Below are 18,340 nucleotides of genomic sequence, written 5' to 3'. Positions count from 1 at the left end.
TCAGGAATGCACCAGTAGATACCGCTCCAGTCTCAGGGGAAAATGAGGGAATGATGCAAGAGCATTCAAAAATATGAATGGAGTTCTAACGATAAAAAGCTTAATGCAAATGGGTGAAGTGTCACTATATTTTCTATACATGGTTTAAATCAGTGTAGGCTATGCTAGTATGTTCGCCCATGATTAAATAAATGTTTAGGCCGAGTAGACCGATTGCAGTGAGGTTTACCGGATGACGCGATAAACAAAGATGGTTGCGCCCGTAGTGATTGAGTTTAGATTTATTTTCTTAGCATTTATACCACGTTGTTTATTTTAATGTCGATTTGAAATGATCGTATACACTTGAATACATTTCTGCTTTAATCCGGTCACCGATTTATGCATTGCACGGTCTTTTGGGGCATGCAATTCAAGGTAAATGTTTGTTTTCAAGCTGGTTTGCTATAAAGGCTAATGTAGCAAACAATATTTACATCCTGGTACGGCTCTTCGTGCCTCAGGGAAACAGCGAAAGCACTTTTTTGGGGGAATTGAAATAGGCGAAAATAACAAAATATTAGTGATCGGAGTTACTTCTAATGTTAAGTTTATACCTGATGAATGTTCAGGAAATCTTTGCAATCCATTTCAGGTTTTGTTACATTATGCAAGTGGTTATAAATTCTTAATCTTTCAAACCTAGACTTTCTCGACCTCTCTTATTATTTCCCCCCGAATATCCGATTCTGAGTTTTTATCGACAACAGAGTAAAATATGTTAACAAATATGTCACTCTGCGGCCCAACTTTGGAAGAACAGCTTTCGTCCATAATGGACGTACTTGCGAAAGCTGCTGTATCAGAAATTAGCAAACTGTTCTCGGAAGGCTCGGCTACCCTTCGATTACAAATAACTCGGAGCCTGAAAGAAAACCAAGCGCTGAGGATGAAGATGAAGGTGATGAGGAGTGAGCTGTTTTCTTTGCGGCTTCAAACGAGATCAAATGGATCGTGTGCGGCCATTCGTTTGGCCCTGGCTCGAGCCAACACCTGCAAACCAGAGATGAAATCACTGGGAAATGGTGAGTTGTGTCCCGGCTAGGGTAGGTGGAAAACTAGAGGGCCCAAGTGTTCAGGGGGTACTATTAGTTGTTAAATTTGTAGTAATTGGAAAAAGTTGACTGACTATAAACCATAAATAAACAATGAATAATGACGCTAATCCCATTTCCTGCTCTTTTAATGGTCTTGGGTGTAATGTATTCCTCATCATCGTCATCAGGCCTGAAGTACAAGGCGGTTGGAAATTCCACTCATCTTTCAGCACCAAACTTGGTGCTGAAAGATGAGTCAAACTTGGTGGTTGCATTTCAGTCAAACTTGGTAGTTGCATTTCAGTCAAACTTGGTTGCATTTCAAAGATGGAAACAGTCAAGTGCCCAGAATGGTTTCAAGACAGATACCACATGATGGTAGACGAGCTGGTTTATCATTCTCAAACCTAAATTCATTCAGGTTATTGTTATTCATTAATGTTAGCTGATCTGCTCACAGGGAACAAATCCTTGTTGCTTGTTATTTCAAAAATAGAATAATGACGCTTGTCTTGCATGTCATGTTGTGCTCGTATCATTATGCTCTGGTGTTCGTTCAGTGTCCTCCACCTGGTCAACCGCTTGAGCTTTGAGTTCAGGGAGGGGTCTCCCGAACTCTGAATCGGTGTCTGCACTAGTACACATTTTGAACCCTCTGTGTCAATGTTACATCGATTTAAATAGTTTCTTTCACCTGTTCAAATGCACACTGTCTCTTTTTGTGCAACTAATGTATCGAAGCATAACTTCCTTTCCGTTTATTTCCCTCTCTGCAGATGACTGCAGTGACTTTGGAGACCGCAGCACACAGCGCGACGCCATCTCAGAGACTCTTAACACCCCTGGCTCCTCCCACATGTCCAGTCACAGCGAGGAGCTGAGGATCCTGAGCGTCTATGGAAAAGGGGAGGGCCCACTGGCGCTGGACGGCAATGGCACACTCTTCAACTTGTCCGAACTGGAGGCCCTGAACTCTCTGTCTGCAGACCACAGCGTGGCCAAGAGCCTAGAGCGCGGCAAGGAGCTGGTCCACCGTGAGGAGCTGACGGTTCAGGTTTGAATTTATCTTCTCATTCACCATCCAAAAGAGAGGCTTCCTCTGCTACAACTCCAACACACACCCATAGAAAGCACCCACCTTTATGATTCAATGTGTCGTTAGCGGGGATTGACAACTATTCTGTGCTAATAAAAGATTATGTCTTGTGTGTGTTTCCTTCTTTGTGTGGAAAGCAGCAGACCCCAGACACCATTTTAATCAAAGATGAAGAGGATATTGGTGGGGGCATGCCCGCTGTAGGTTAGTAATACACATTGCATAAATGCAAGCAAGCAATAACACAACCTGGATCAACTGAGAATGTACTAGATTTTACCTGCGCTGAAAAGCTATAGTATTGGTAAAACAGGTGATAGGGTACAACAGATAGTCTGGGTTTTGTCTTTAGGACCTCCCCACATCTTCAAAAAAGGGGAGACGTAGCAGTGCTATGTCTCAAAGGGATACATACTGTATCCCTTTGTGCAAATAATGAATTAACACAAATACTTTCTGTCTATTTTTCCCTCTACAGAAAACTGCGCTGAATTTGGAGACTGCAGCACACAGCACAGCGCCACCTTAGATAGTCTGCATGTGGACGCTCCTGGCTCCTCCCACATGTCAAGTGACAATATGGAGCTGCGGATCTTGAGTGTCTTTGGAAAAGGGGAGGACCCACTGGCGGTTGATGGCCATGACAACCTCTTCACCGCGTTCGGACCTGAGGCTCTGAGCTCGCTGTCCGTAGAACACAGCGTGGCAAAGAGCCTGGAGCGCGGCGAGCAGCTGGTCCACCATGAGGAGCTGACTGGGCATCAGGGCGGCGGCAAGGACCGGCCCGGTGTGTTGTCTGGAGAGGTGTGTTGTCATTTCCACAATGGCGAGAAGCCGTACGGGTGCGACCAATGCACGAAGCGCTTCCAACTGAAAGGCAGCCTGAAGATCCACATGAGGACTCACTCCGGGGAGAAGCCGTACAGTTGTGACCAATGCGTGAAGCGCTTCAGTCAGAGCTCTCAACTGAAGATCCACATGAGGACTCACTCCGGGGAGAAGCCCTACAGGTGTGACCAATGCGTGAAAAGCTTCAGTCAGACCTCCGACCTGAAGGTCCACATGAGGACTCACTCCGGGGAGAAGCCTTACAGGTGTGACCAATGCTTGAAGCACTTCAGTACGAGCTCTTACCTGAAGAGCCACATGAAGATTCACTCCGGGGAGAAGCCATACAGGTGTGACCAATGCTCAAGGCGCTTCCAACTGAAAGGCCACCTGAAGATCCACATGAGGACTCACTCCGGGGAGAAGCCCTACAGTTGTGACCAATGCGTGAAGCGCTTCAGTCAGAGCTCTCACCTGAAGATCCACATGAGGACTCACTCCGGGGAGAAGCCCTACAGGTGTGACCAATGCGTGAAGAGCTTCAGTCAGACCTCCGACCTGAAGGTCCACATGAGGACTCACTCCGGGGAGAAGCCTTACAGGTGTGACCAATGCTCAAGGCGCTTTAGACGGAGCTCCACTCTGAAGTACCACATGAAGACTCACTCCGGGGAGAAGCCCTGAATGTGCAACGCCAGCTTCAGCGACCCAAACAACGAGGCAATGCGGTGCTTTGACACAGGGCAATGGGCGCTTTGATTGAAACCTCTATCCTCTAACCTCTATCTACTTTCTATAAAAAAAAGAATAATAATAATTGATCGAGTTACAGAAAACTCGGTCAAGAAAGATGAGAAGAATTCATAGAATTCGAAGGCAAACCCATGCGTCTAGTTTGCTTAGAAGCGATATCAGTCATTAAAGATATCCACTTAAGTCGCCACTACAACTACTGCAACTGCTTGTTGGGTTTGAGTTCATTGAGTTGTTGCACTTAATGTGGGCCACTGTTTTTGATTTTTTGACTTCATTGAATGATGATGTATGTGAGCCCTTTGCACTGATAAAAATACTGACCATTCATGTGGCTGTTAGAGCATGGAAAACATTAAATGAATGTATGTTGGTTCAATTAACATACCGTACATAGGTTATGATTCTGGAAGATTTTTTAGGTAGTGGCCATCCCCAAAATGCACCAGAATACAGGAAATCAATCAACCAAATTCAAAATTGTGTAGCTTCTCTCAGCTCACGTTTAGTTGAAGTGTGCAGTCATGTGGCCCTCTGATGGTTATGATGAAAAATGTGGCCCTCTTTATCATGAAAGTTGCCCATCCCTGCTCTAGACATTGAAATGACTGTCGTTTTTTTTTCCCGCTTTATTAAAGACGCTTTCCAACTTTTCATTCGCCATAATTGATGTCTGTGTCATGAATCACACCTCGGACTCCCCAATATTTGATTTAAATGAATAGATTCTACCTTTGCTATAACGCTTTATGCTCTCTGCAAAACATGACTAGAGCCCTGATGAACCACAAGTCAAACTTGCATTTCGAAGATGGAAATTGTCAATAGCCCAGGGCCCGGTTTCCCGAGACCTACTTCTGATATGTTTTTGCGGGAGCAAATCACCAAGTTGGCTTTTCCCCCTGGCGTGCCATTGGCTTGTTTAAAACAATGATGACAGGGAAGCGACAGCAAGCAACCAGTTGTGTACAGAGTAATTTGAAATAGGCCTATTGATCACGCCTCTTGTGCTGAAGAAAATTACGGTAGCTTCCCCAGACCAACGTGCAATCTACGATTGATCTTCTGGCAATAGCCAAGCTAGCATGGAGGAGAAGTGATTGATGCGGACTCCCGGAGCTCTATATCTAAATAATATATTATACAATATATAGGTATCTATATAATATTATCTATAATATCATGGCCAAAAGCTGTGTGCGCCTCCAGAGGATATTATGAATTAAAGACTGTATGGGACGTCTCTGGTAGCCTACTTCCACAACAAGTAAAGACTCATAGTGTGGGTTATCTCGGCCAGAGTCCTGCACGTGTTCGGGTACCCGACTGGTGACCCGCACAATTTGGATTAAACGGTTGAAAAAGAATAGGCTACTGTGTCGGACACGGGTTTGGGTTGGGTCGGACGCCTTAACAGCGTGGGTTGGTCGCGGGTTTTGCGATTGCGAGCGAGACTTCTCTCCGGTTCTGGATATGTAGCCTAATTGAGGAGCGGAGGATTCAACTAAAACCGTCCACAGTGGATGATGTGCTTTTTTTGCACAGCAATCTAAAGCACCATGCCAAACACCAGATAGTGTAATTCCTCAGCGTTCCATCTTATATCTTCCTTCGAGTGCGGGTCAGGTGTCGGTATCAATTTATAGCGGGTCTGATCAGGTGCGGAAGGTAATTCGGGGCGGGGGGGGGGGTGCTATGGGTGCCTGAGAACTGCCCTTTGCCTCTGAATGTCCAAAGTTCCCTTTTGAGTGGACATTTAAATGATCAAGGCTTTGTAAAATTCTACATGAATATTTAAAATCGACATGTGAATCAATTATTCGAGATAAAAAAGGTCTAAAAGTAACAATATAGAAGTAAAGTTGGTAGCCTCATCTACCTGCGCTGCAAGTAGGTGACGTCATAGGCTATCAACGGGACCTTTCACATTTGCCTGCCTGCAAAATGCGCATCGTATTGTTTTGAGACGCTGTGAAAAGCAGGATAACATCACTGTTTCCAAAACAAATTTAACTGTTGAAATATAAACTACCATTTATCTTGTTTTTTGGGGGTAAAAGTTGGCAGCAGGTTTGATATCACCGGCATATGGCGTGGGCTACCATGATTCAAAGGGTCATATGGCTCTCCCACACTGCAGTGCCGGAACGAGAGCGGGCCAGCCTCGTCCAGGGTCTACTAGCGCCGGATGGCCTATTTGGTCCCCGGTTCTCCGAGGTGCTCGCGCACCAGCAGTCTGTCCGTGAGAATCGTTCCCGGTTCGGGGCGATTCTCACAGGCTCCTCCCACAAGCAGGCCGGGCGGAAGCGGGGTCCAGGCCGGTCCCAGAGTTCCAGGGGGCCGCCTCCGACTCCAGCCCCGGTTCCGCAGCAGCAGCCGCCGCAGACGGGGAGAGCAGCGCCACGGACCGGGAAGTTCCGGAAGCTTGCTCCTACTTTTTCCTGCCCAATTAAAGAAAAAAGTAAAGACTGTTCGGCCGAACGGCAGTGCATGGTACCTAAAGAGCGATATTCCTCAGGCCACCTGCGTCCTACGCTTGTGGTGCGTTCCTCCATGTTGCCTCTTTCCCCCTCAGCCCGGTGGCTGTAGGGTGGCGGTCGGACGGCGTGTTCACATGGCCTCTGGTTCACCTGCTTCTAAGAAGCGGCGTCCCTTGGAGCCTCGTGGACGGTTCAGAGACTCGTTGCCCGAGGCCGTGGATACGCCGCTTGTACCGGTCTCCTGGTTCCCCACATTATCCCCTCTACCTCCCTTCAACGGTTTGTGGGAGGTGAGGAGACGGGTCCACGCGCTGTGGCTACAGCCTGCAGACAGCGCGTGCGCACAGGTGCGGCGGCCGGACGGCTCGCTCCCTGTTCAGCGGGCACGAGCGCGACGTCTAGACAGCTCGTTGTTTTTACAGCGGCTGGTTCTGGTACGTCTCCTACGCTCGCTGAGCCTCCTCCCTTTCATGGGAAGCCCCCCTTGGTTCACACGCAGTGTGGAGGCGGTAGGGGCCAAAGAATACGGGTTATTCCTGGACGGTCTTCCTCAGCTGTCGACTCGCCCTCTCTCCGACCGCTATGCGTGTTGGCAAGAGCGGTGCGTTCTACCATCGTGGTTGGACACCACGTTGAGATGGGGCCATCCCATGCAGTTCAAGCGTCGTCCCCCACCCTTAATGGGGTTGGTGGAGACCACGCTACGGGACCCGGCTGCGAGCACGGCTCTGGCAGCAGAGGTGGCACGTCTCTTTGTGAAGGGGGCCATCACTGTCGTTCCCCCCCACGAGTCTCACCTAGGGTTTTATTCCAGCTACTTCCTGGTTTCCAAGAAGTCAGGGGAAAAGAGACCTATTCTGGATCTTCCCGTGTTCAACAGATTCGTTGCCACGAGGAAGTTCCGAATGCTCTCTGTCGGAGCGTTCCGGTGTGTGAGAGAGGGCGATTGGTTCACATCCCTGGATCTCAAGGATGCTTACTTCCACGTCCCTGTTCGGCAGGCGCACAGGAAGTTTCTCGGCTTTGCCTGGGGGGTAGATGCGTTGGCACACACACCTTGGCCGCGGGCTCTCTTGTATGCGTTTCCCCCGTTCCAGCTGATCCTTCCTCTTCTGGAACGGGTCATACAGGAGAGACTGTCCCTGATAATAGTGGCCCCGGAGAACCGTTCAGCTCTGTGGTTACCAGAGCTGGCCGCGCTCTCACGGTCGGCGCCGTGGCCGGAACCGTTCAGGCCGGATGCGCTTTCACAGGCCCACGGGACGGTGCACCACCCGCCCGATGTCTCGGGACGGCTGTTGGTTTGGCTCCTGAGAGGTTGATCCTGCAGGGCAAAGGTTTGCCTGAGACGGTTATCAACACTATTCAGAGTGCTCGTGCGCCTTCTACTTCTTCCCTCTATGCGGCGAAGTGGTGCGCCTTCTCTAATTGGTGTGAGAGGAACCACACTGTCCCATCTCAATGCGAGGTTGGAAGCATGCTTTCGTTTCTGCAAAACTTATTGGAGAAAGGTTTGGCCTTCTCCACTACCGAGGTCTATGCGGCAACCGTTTCGGCTGGCCATGCAGGCTGTAATGGTGGACTGCTCTTCAGCCATCCACTGGTCAAGAGATTCTTGCGTGGGGCTAGACGGGTTAGGCCTGTTTCACGCGTGCTTACACCACGCTGGGATCTACCCACCGTGTTGCGCGGATTGTCCAGGGATCCTTTCGAGCCTCTTTCTCAGGCCCCTTTGGATGCCCTGTCCTTTAAGACGGCGCTCTTGTTGGCTTTGGTTTCTGCCAAGCGGGCCGGTGAGCTAACCGCTGTCTGTCAGCCCGAGTTGCTTGTTGCTAAACGAGGACAGCTCCTTCGCGTTGCTCAGACCTAATCCTGCGTTCCTCCCGAAGAACATTAATAGTTATTTTCGGTCGAGGGATATTGTGCTTAAGGCTTTTCACCCCCCGCCTCATTCTAGTGAGGCGGAGGCGGAGTTGCATCTCCTGTGCCCGGTTCGGGCATTGGCTATGTACGTGAATCGCTCGGCCGCGTTCCGCTCCACACAACAGTTGTTTGTGTGTTATAGCGACGCTAGCAGGGGCCGCGCTCTCTCTAAGCAGCGGTTTTCTCGCTGGGTATGTGAGGGTGTTTGCTTAGCCTACTCTCGGCAGGGCTTGGCGCCACCGTTGGGCGTTAAAGCTCACTCCACACGGAGCGTGGCCGCTTCAATGGCTCTACTCAAGGGCGGTTCGGTGGAAGACATCTGCACGGCTGCGTCTTGTTCTTCCCCCGGCCCCTTTGCCCGTTTTTACATGTTAGACATGTCCAGGGGCTCACTCGGCAACTCTGTGCTGGAGTCCGGGAACCCTTTTACGGCTTAAGAATATAGACATGTTCTTTAAAGCGGAGTGGTTGGATTTCCTCTCGCCAGCTGGCGAGTTGGACTTGACTACCAGTCTTACGCCCCGTGCCCACTACCTCCTTCAGTCAACGGAGGTGGGAAGGCGTTGCTGACTGATGGGGGAGTAGTCTTTGCAGAGGCATCCGTCAGCCAATCAAATCGCTTCGCCGGGTTCTTCCCGCTACTTCCTGCTTGTTGCGATGCAAGATGGCCCGCTTTCCCGCTTTCCAGTATCGTCAGAGCCCGAGTCGCGTCACAGTGCTTACATTTGCATACGCGATCTGATTGGATGACGGATCCGTCGCTGCCGAAAAAGTTGAACATTTTTCAACTTCTTGACTGAGCCGAAGGCTCCAACGGAACGTACGGATCCACAATGCATCGCACGTCCGTCCCCATTAAAGTAAATGGGGATCACGCAACGGACGGAGGTAGTGGGCACGGGGCGTTACTCTCCCACCTTTTTTCAAGTGAAAAACAGGCTAGGGGTTTTTTCTATTGGCCCGCCAATTGTCAGGTGGTTTTGTTTGCCAGTATGAGAGCCGGATTCCATAGCTCCGCCCCCGGTGGTAGCGGACCTAATGGAAACCGTGTTGCTCTGGTTTTTCTTCTCCTTTTCATGGGTTCCATGAAGCACGGATTAGAGCCGGAGTCTTTACAGACTCACTTTTTTCTCTCTTGATCATTGCCTTGCTTGATCTAGGAGGAATTAGTTTTTTATTAAGCTGTTGTGTTTTACACTTCCTTGGCTTTTTGAGTCTTAATGTGCTCTGGTTACTTAAGTCGGTTTGACTGGGGTCCAGCAGGAGTACATTGATCGGGCTCCGCTCGCAGCTTCACCTTAGCCCATAAGGCGAAGCCTAGACGGCGTAGCCTGCATGAAATAGAACGATAGTTATGTTATTATAACTCTAGTTCTATGATTGTAGGCGTAGCCGTCTAGGCTTCGCCTTATGGGCTAAGGTGAAGCTGCGAGCGGAGCCCGATCAATGTACTCCTGCTGGACCCCAGTTTTTTATGTCAGGATAGGCCTACCAGGCTCCAAGTCGTCACATATCTCAATCAGACAAAACAACTATAACCGCATTGGCATAGCAATCGCACTGTGTGACACCCTTGCATCAAACCATTTCAAAAAATTCTTCCAGGTATGGCCAGGGATGTAGAATGGTTGGCTGGTCTTCTTGGCTACCAACCTCCTCACTGGTGCTTGGTTGGGTCATTTCGCTCATCTACGTCTGCTATTTCGTAGCTGAAATGTGACGCGATTTATGTCATGTCAGAGAATGTAGACGGGCTCTGGTCATGCGCAGGTGCCATGGAACGCGTATAAACCAATAGGGTGTCAGAGTGGTATATGTTTCTATTCTCATCCAACCAATCAAATTCACTCTATTCGATGGCGCAAATGATCTGGATAGGTTTAAAAAGAGCGGAATAATAAAAACAAGCCGAAATTAAATAGGAGTAACGAGGCCATTTTTAAAAAGTAAGGAGTGCGTGAAAATGTAAGGAGTAGAAGTAAAAAGTAGGCTGAAAAATAATTACTCCAGTAAAGTATAGATACCCAAAATTTTTACTTAAGTAAGGTAACAAAGTATTTGTACTTCTTTACTCGACACCTCTGCAGCCCGGTAAGCTATCAACCCCGGATAATTTGTAAAAAGACACAACATGTGAAGTTATTATTTTGTTTTGCAAGTAGCTGTAATAAGCGGGTTAATGCTTCAGGTCGAAGCAAGACACCTCTGCTTCGCTTCGGTGTCCTGTTCACCCTGCGGCTTATTTTCCCGATAATGACCGGCGTTCTATACATTATCCCTTACTTAACGTCAATATTACTCTGTATGTGGAAGGGAAAATAGCTTTATTTGTAATTAAAATATTATGCTGCTGTATTTTCAGAGAGCCCACAGATATTTGAGTTTGCTGCTTTCATGGGAGCCAGGCATCTCTCTATGGGAGCTCAGCTCCCACAGGCTGCCACCAACTCGAACCCTGCATCTGGGCCCCTTGAATCAGGGACCCTTCCACAGCCCGATTAAACAGCTGCAATATCGGGCTTGGCCGCTGAGCACCGGTGGATTGTGGAAGTAAGCACTGTTCCTGGGGGCTTGGTGTACTCTCAGAATCCCGTGAGATGAAGACAAAAAGGGGGCGCGCGTGCCTCCGAGAAATGCCGCAAGAAACCTGGGAGACCTCCCGACTTTCGACTCGGAAGGCTGGCGTCCGAGGATTCGGGAACACACCATTAAAAAGCACTTCCTGTAATTTTTGCTTTAAATTACGCAAAAATCGTAAATTTACGTCAATTAAAGCAGGGTAATGTAGCAACAATGACTAGCCATTTCCATGACACAATCACAAAGTCGAACGGGAACGCTATAAATGCTCCGAGACCGGAAATGAATGAAATGAAAATCGGAAGGCTGGCGTCCGAGGATTCAGGAACGCACCAGTAGATACCGCTCCCGTCTCAGGGGAAAATGAGGGAATGATGCAAGAGCATTCAAAAATATGACTGGCTTTCTAACGATAAAAAGCTTAATGCAAATGGGTCAAGTGTCACTATATTTTCTATATATGTTTTAAATCAGTGTAGGCTATGCTAGTATGTTCGCCCATGATTAAATAAATGTTTAGGCCGAGTAGACCGAGTGCAGTGAGGTTTACCGGATGACGCGATAAACAAAGATGGCTGCGCCCGTAGTGATTGAGTTTAGATTTATTTTCTTAGCATTTATACCACGTTGTTTATTTTAATGTCGATTTGAAATGATCGTATACACTTGAATACATTTCTGCTTTAATCCGGTCACCGATTTATGCATTGCACGGTTTTTTGGGGCATGCAATTCAAGGTAAATGTTTGTTTTCAAGCTGGTTTGCTATAAAGGCTAATGTAGCAAACAATATTTACATCCTGGTACGGCTCTTCGTGCCTCAGGGAAACAGCGAAAGCACATTTTTTTGGGAATTGAAATAGGCGAAAATAACAAAATATTAGTGATCGGAGTTGCTTGAAATGTTAAGTTTATACCTGATGAATGTTCAGGAAATCTTTGCAATCCATTTCAGGTTTTGTTACATTATGCAAGTGGTTATAAATTCTTAATCTTTCAAACCTAGACTTTCTCGACCTCTCTTATTATTTCCCCCCCGAATATCCGATTCTGGGTTTTTATCGACAACAGAGTAAAATATGTTAACAAATATGTCACTCTGCGGCCCAACTTTGGAAGAACAGCTTTCGTCCATAATTGACGTACTTGCGAAAGCTGCTGTATCAGAAATTAGCCAACTGTTCTCGGAAGGCTCGGCTACCCTTCGATTACAAACAACTCGGAGCCTGAAAGAAAACCAAGCGCTGAGGATGAGGATGAAGGTGATGAGGAGTGAGCTGTTTTCTTTGCGGCTTCAAACGAGATCAAATGCATCGTCTGCGGCCATTCGTTTGGCTTTGGCTCGAGCCAACACCTGCAAACCAAATGGTGAGTCGTGTCCCGGCTAGGGTAGGTGGAAAACTAGAGGGCCCAAGTGTTCAGGGGGCACTATTAGTTGTTACATTTGTAGTAATTGGAAAAAGTTGACTATGACTATAAACAATAAATAAACAATGAATAATGACGTTAATCCTATTTCCTGCTCTTTTAATGGTCTTGGGTGTAATGTATTCCTCATCATCGTCATCAGGCCTAAAGCACAAGAAGGTTGGAAATTCCACTCATCTTTCAGCACCAAACTTGGTGCTGAAAGATGAGTCAAACTTGGTACTTGCTTTTCAGTCAAACTTGGTAGTTGCATTTCAAAGATGGAAACAGTCAAGTGCCCAGAATGGTTTCAAGAAAGATACCACATGATGGCAGACGAGCTGGTTTATCATTCTCAAACCTAAATTCATTCATGTTAATGTTATTCATAAATGTTAGCTTGTCAGCTCACAGGGAACGAAACCTTGTTGCTTGTTATTTCAAAAATAGAATAATGACGCTTGTCTTGCATGTCATGTTGTGCTCGTATCATTATGCTCTGGTGTTCGTTCAGTGTCCTCCACCTGGTCAACCGCTTGAGCTTTGAGTTGAGGGAGGGGGGCTCCCAAACTCTGAATCGGTGTCTGCACTAGTACACATTTTGAACCCTCTGTGTCAATGTTACATCGATTTAAATAGTTTCTTTCACCTGTTCAAAAGCACACTGTCTCTTTTTGTGCAAATAATGTATCGAAACAATAACTTACTTTCCTTTTATTTCCCTCTCTGCAGATGACTGCAGTGACTTTGGAGACCGCAGCACACAGCGCGACGCCATCTCAGAGACTCTTAACACCCCTGGCTCCTCCCACATGTCCAGTCACAGCGAGGAGCTGAGGATCCTGAGTGTCTATGGAAAAGGGGAGGGCCCACTGGCGCTGGACTGCAATGGCACACTCTTCAACTTGTCCGAACTGGAGGCCCTGAACTCTCTGTCTGCAGACCACAGCGTGGCCAAGAGCCTGGAGCGCGGCGAGGAGCTGGTCCACCGTGAGGAGCTGACTGTGCAGGTTGGAAATCATCTTCTCATTCACCATCCAAAAGAGAGGCTTCCTCTGCTACAACTCCAACACACACCCATAGAAAGCACCCACCTTTATGATTCAATGTGTCGTTAGCGGGGATTGAAAACTATTCTGTGCTAATAAAAGATTATGTCTTGTGTGTGTTTCCTTCATGTGGAAAGCAGCAGACCCCAGACACCATTTTAATCAAAGATGAAGAGGATATTGGTGGGGGCATGCCAGCTGTAGGTTAGTAATACACATTGCATGAATGCAAGCAAGCAATAAAACAACCTGGATCAACTGAGAATGTACTAGATTTTACCTGCGCTGAAAAGCTACAGTATTGGTAAAACAGGTGATAGGGTACAACTGAGTCTGGGTTTTGTCTTTATGACCTCCCCACATCTTTAAAAGGGGGAGACGTAGCAGTGCTATGTCTCAAATGAGTCCCTTTGTATATTGTGTTCCTTTGTGCAAATAATGAATTAACACAATTACTTTCTGTCTATTTTTCCCTCTACAGAAGGCTGGGCTGAATTTGGAGACTGCAGCACACAGCACAGCGCCACCTTAGATAGTCTGCATGTGGACGCTCCTGGCTCCTCCCACATGTCAAGTCACAACGGGGAGCTGAGGATCCTGAGTGTCTATGGAAAAGGGGAGGACCCACTGGCGGTTGATGGCCATGACAACCTCTTCACCGGACCTGAGGCTCTGAGCTCGCTGTCCGTAGAACACAGTGTGGCAAAGAGCCTGGAGCGCGGCGAGCAGCTGGTCCACCGTGAGGAGCTGACCGGGCATCGGGGCGGCGGCAAGGACCGGCCCGGTGTGTTGTCTGGAGAGGTGTGTTCTCATTTCCACAATGGCGAGAAGCCGTACGGGTGCGACCAATGCACGAAGCGCTTCCAACTGAAAGGCAGCCTGAAGATCCACATGAGGACTCACTCCGGGGAGAAGCCGTACAGTTGTGACCAATGCGTGAAGCGCTTCAGTCAGAGCTCCGACCTGAAGGTCCACATGTGGACTCACTCCAGGGAGAAGCCTTACTGGTGTGACCAATGCGGTAAAGGCTTCAGTAAGAGCTCCAACATGAAGATCCACATGAGGACTCACTCCGGGGAGAAGCCCTACAGGTGTGTTCAATGCATGAGGAGCTTCGGACGGCTTTCCACTCTGAAGAGCCACCTGAGGACTCACTCCGGGGAGAAGCCCTACAGTTGTGACCAATGCTTGAGGCGCTTCAGACAGAGCTCCACTCTGAAGTACCACATGAGTACTCACTCCGGGGAGAAGCCCTGAAGGTGCAATGCCAGCTTCAGCGTCCCAAACAAAGAGCCAATTGGGAGCTTTGACACGGGGCAACGGGACGCTTTGATCGTCGCCATTATTTTTTTGCTTTATTAAAGGTTCCATGGCATGTTACTTTATGGATGCTTTTATATAGGCGTTAGTGGGCCCCTAATACAGTACTGGAAGACGTTCAAGAAATTCAGCCTTTGTGCAGAAAAACAGCCACTACGAGGCAGTCCCACCATTTGTTTTCCACAAACGTGCCGTTTTTTTAGAGGCAGGTCAGGGTGGAGGCTGGGGGTGTGGCCTTGAGCAGCTTGCGGCCACGCTACCATGCTCTCGTGGACTGGAGTTACAAGCTGTCAAACGAGAGACTACGTTACGTCACGAAGACCTGTCCAATGCATGACTTTTGTTACATACAACAAGTAAAATACATCGGCCACATTTGTCGTGTAGATAACTCAGTTACAAAACCAGATGCTATTTGATCGCAGAATGCCCAAAACCATCTGTAACAAACTAGAAAGGATATTCGGTATGGACATATTACAAATACAAAGAACTTTGATGAAGAGAAATGAACTGATGCGAGTGCTGGACCATATGTTCAGACAGGAGCACCCCAAGGCCACTAGTGTGCCAAGAGGGGAAAAAGTGATTGTGTTTACAGTGGATGTATCCCAATGGCGTGGCGCATACAGATTTTGTTCATGTTCTGTGAATATTCTAGAACCCTCCGGCTACTCCGGCCGGAGTCCTGGCGCTCTATATCTAAATAGTATCATATTATACATAGATATCTATCATATAATATATATTATCATGGGCAAAAGCTGTGTGTGCCTCCAGACGATATTATGAATCTCAAACGGCTGCATCGGTTTCTCTGACGTCTGGTTCTTCCACTTCCACATCAATCTGAAGTAGACTGAACCACGTCATGGAGGAGAAAGGGATTGTTTCCCGCGATTGACTCCCGCCGGAGCCCCGCTGCCGAGGCGTGCTGCCTCGGTAGAAAGCAGTGGGCAGTGGGGCTCCGGCGGGAGACAATCGCGGGCAACAATCCCTTTCTCCTCCATGTCGTGGTATCAAGTTCTTCTCGGAGTCAAAGCCAAAGTTCCTTTCCCCCAATTCCTTCTCAACCATGGATGATATAACCCCCACTACGAGACTTACTACCAGAGACGTCAGAGAACCCGACGTGTTATGTGCCATAACACCAACAGAACGGTTATCCAAATAACAAAGAAGTGTACAACACCTGCGTTACAGTGTGTGTATTCACACACACACACACACACACGTGGTGCTCGCATGGTCGTATTGTCTCATTGGAGGGCCACATTCTCTTGGCTGGCAAAGCAGAGGGAGGAAAATTCCAAACCGGCGCGTCTTTTTTAAAGGCAGAGCAGGATAGCTAGTCCTCGTTTTACACCTAACGCCATTTCTAGCCACTGGGGGAATGGGGGACATATTAATGTTAGAAAACCTCATAAAGTGACATTTTCATGCCATGGGACCTTTAAAGACTCTTTCCCACTTTTCATTCGCCTTCTGATTTTATTGTTTGAAATTTATGTGTGTGTGATGAATAGTCGCTTGTTTTTTGGACACTTCGGAATACCAAATATCTGAGTTAAATTTAGAGCATGATCATGGGAAGATACAGGAAGCAAAGTTACCAAGCATACATTCAACGAGACAAAGGGTGTACATGATTCTTGTAGGCAATTTCACATTGTGGGTTAATACAAAGGTGAGGGGGAGTGACCATCGTGGAGATTTTAGGATTGCCCAGAGGAGAGACCAAGTTCAATTTAAGTACACTGGGTGAAGTGGACGTGGCTGCAAGACAGTTAAAGGAATCTACAAAACAAATAAGTCAGTGGACTGGCCTCAGTATCAGACTTCGCGGCTACAGTTGCAATGCAAATGCAACAAAACCTTTCAAATAGAGATGACGGGAGCGGGAGGTATCTCTAGGTCCAAGGAGAATGTATCGAAATCCCTTTCAATTGTCTACATACAATATATAATTGTATATTATAGTTTGTCTTTGTCTTTCTTAAGTTTTATTCTTTCGTACTTATTCTCAACAAACTTTGGGATCCTGCTCCTTCCACAATTTTCCCCTGAGAGACTACATTCAAATTTTAAAATGTTAAGATCAGCTTGGAATCGCGTGCTTCTATTCAGATTATTCTTCTCTGATGCTTCAACTTCTTCAGACTAACTGTTAATCTTCTTTTAGACATTGAACAAATTATGACATTTGTAACTTCAAAAATATAAACAGTACAATAAAAAATAATATATACATTTTTATTATCATTTATACGTTCATAATACATAATATATATTATAATATTGCGATTGTGATTATTTCTTTTAAAATTACCTAGTGTTCTGCATTATTCACTGAACAAGCAATAAATCATTCTGTAGTATGACCAACACAACATTGGAAGCAGTCAACATATAAAACGGTCTTTCCTTTAGGAAACTCAGTGTGGGGAACAGGGATGCACTCGTCAACCCTGCATGGCTTGGGGTGCGTTTGATTTGAATGCAGGTGCTTGCACACGGAGAGTAGGAAGGCCCATCGAGGCCCAGAGTGAACCGCTCTGAAGGATCCAGGCCCTTTCCTGTCAAGCTGATATAAATCTGTCTGTCTGTTAGCCTTCCTCTATGCCTGTCTACGTCAGAAAAAGCCTGCCTTATCTGCCTGTCTGTCTGTCTTCCTGTACTTTGGCCGCCCTTTCTGTTTGCTTGTTTGTCTGTCTGCCCATATTCATGTCTATGTGAAATATGTTGTCCACAGACCAAACATCCCCCATGAGATGCCTCTGTGTGCTGCTCTTCACAAGCCAAACTTGAACAGGTGGCACCCCATGGTTAAATACAATACAGCGTAAGTTCGCTAGTTCGATCCCCAGCTCATCCTAGCTGAGTGTTGATGTGTCCCTGAGCAAGACACTTAACTGCTGACCGTAACTGCTGTCGCCTTGCATGGTTGACTCTGCCATCGGTGTGTCAATGTGTGTATTAACTGATGTAAGTCGCTTTGGATAAAAGCGTCTGCTAAATGCCCTAAATGTAAATGTAAATGATAGGACACCATATCAATCCTCTCTACCCGATCGGCTGTCTCCCCCAGGTGGTGAGTTGCTGTCACTACTGCGTGGTGAGCGGTTGGGACATTCTCGATGGAGCGAATGTCATGTGGTTCCAGATTGTTGAGGAAAGGCGCCTGGAGTTCATCTGTTTCGGCTCACAGTCCTTATACTATTGTGTATTTGTATGTTTGTGTAGTGGGGACTCTGTTTGAAAGGATAGACTCTAAGGGGTAATTCAGCTCAACCATTTATAACGTTAATGGCTTAAACAATCTAAATCCATCACTCTTTAAGTTAAGTGTGTCTTCTTTGATTCAACACGTGTCACTGTCTTGAACAATCGATATGTTCATACACAGTAGGCCTACATGCCAAATTGACATATCACCTCTCAATAAGGTGTTGGGAGTCTGTAAGCAAGCACTCAGGCCACCAAGACACACAGGCAGCCAGGTGTGTTCCACACACAGCCAGATGTGTCACAGCCAAATGTGTTACACAAACAGCCAACCTACTAAATAGAAAGCATTTTACTCCTTGACACACCGTTGATCATGTTCATTTCAGACATATTCCCAGGTGGCTACCCCTCTCTAATTTGGTTTCTACACTAATATTTAGAGGCCTGCAGATGTCAAACATGATTTTCCACCAACATTTAAGCATGTCAAAACAAGATTTAAAAACTCCATCAGCCGTATCCCAGCACTATTTGTAAAAACCTCTTCAGAGTTTGTGGGCCAGTCCGCTTGTTTTGGAACTTGCTGTTGTGAAGTTGTCC

General features: G+C 47.1%; 2 protein-coding genes across 3 annotated transcripts in view; both read left to right on the top strand.

The window, feature by feature from the left end:
- LOC130386033 (uncharacterized) overlaps window positions 1-5,342 on the top strand; it is a 41,967-nt gene extending 36,625 nt beyond the window's left edge. Inside the window, 1 exon segment of the mRNA XM_056594819.1 lies at window positions 3,099-5,342. Coding sequence (XP_056450794.1) covers window positions 3,099-3,684 — 586 coding nt within the window. The 3' untranslated portion in view covers window positions 3,685-5,342.
- A 5,701-nt stretch (window positions 5,343-11,043) lies between these two features.
- Window positions 11,044-18,284, top strand: LOC130386349 (zinc finger protein 271-like). 2 transcript variants are annotated; one of them, XR_008896110.1, is made up of 5 exons: window positions 11,044-12,104; window positions 12,876-13,153; window positions 13,333-13,396; window positions 13,674-17,354; window positions 17,601-18,284. XR_008896110.1 is itself a non-coding variant. In XM_056595218.1 (4 exons), exons 1-4 carry the CDS (start codon window positions 11,816-11,818, stop codon window positions 14,447-14,449), a joined length of 1,407 nt encoding a protein of 468 aa, XP_056451193.1. In that variant the 5' UTR covers window positions 11,044-11,815; the 3' UTR covers window positions 14,450-17,419. The 2 variants fall into 2 exon arrangements, 1 of the variants encoding a protein (XP_056451193.1); XM_056595218.1 differs by lacking the exon at window positions 17,601-18,284 and having other exon boundaries at window positions 13,674-17,419.
- The last annotated feature ends 56 nt before the right edge of the window (window positions 18,285-18,340 follow it).

This window comes from Gadus chalcogrammus, chromosome 7, assembly GCF_026213295.1.
Source record: "Gadus chalcogrammus isolate NIFS_2021 chromosome 7, NIFS_Gcha_1.0, whole genome shotgun sequence".
NCBI lineage: Eukaryota > Metazoa > Chordata > Actinopteri > Gadiformes > Gadidae > Gadus > Gadus chalcogrammus.
This window is presented reverse-complemented; position numbering and strand designations above follow the sequence as displayed.

Bases quoted from the DNA above. Each gene is read 5' to 3' on its own strand.
- LOC130386349 (XM_056595218.1), top strand. From the start codon at position 11,816: ATGTTAACAAATATGTCACTCTGCGGCCCAACTTTGGAAGAACAGCTT. The intron at 13,154-13,332 runs GTTGGAAATCAT...TGTGGAAAGCAG, and splicing joins GTGAGGAGCTGACTGTGCAG to CAGACCCCAGACACCATTTT. The intron at 13,397-13,673 runs GTTAGTAATACA...TTCCCTCTACAG, and splicing joins TGGGGGCATGCCAGCTGTAG to AAGGCTGGGCTGAATTTGGA.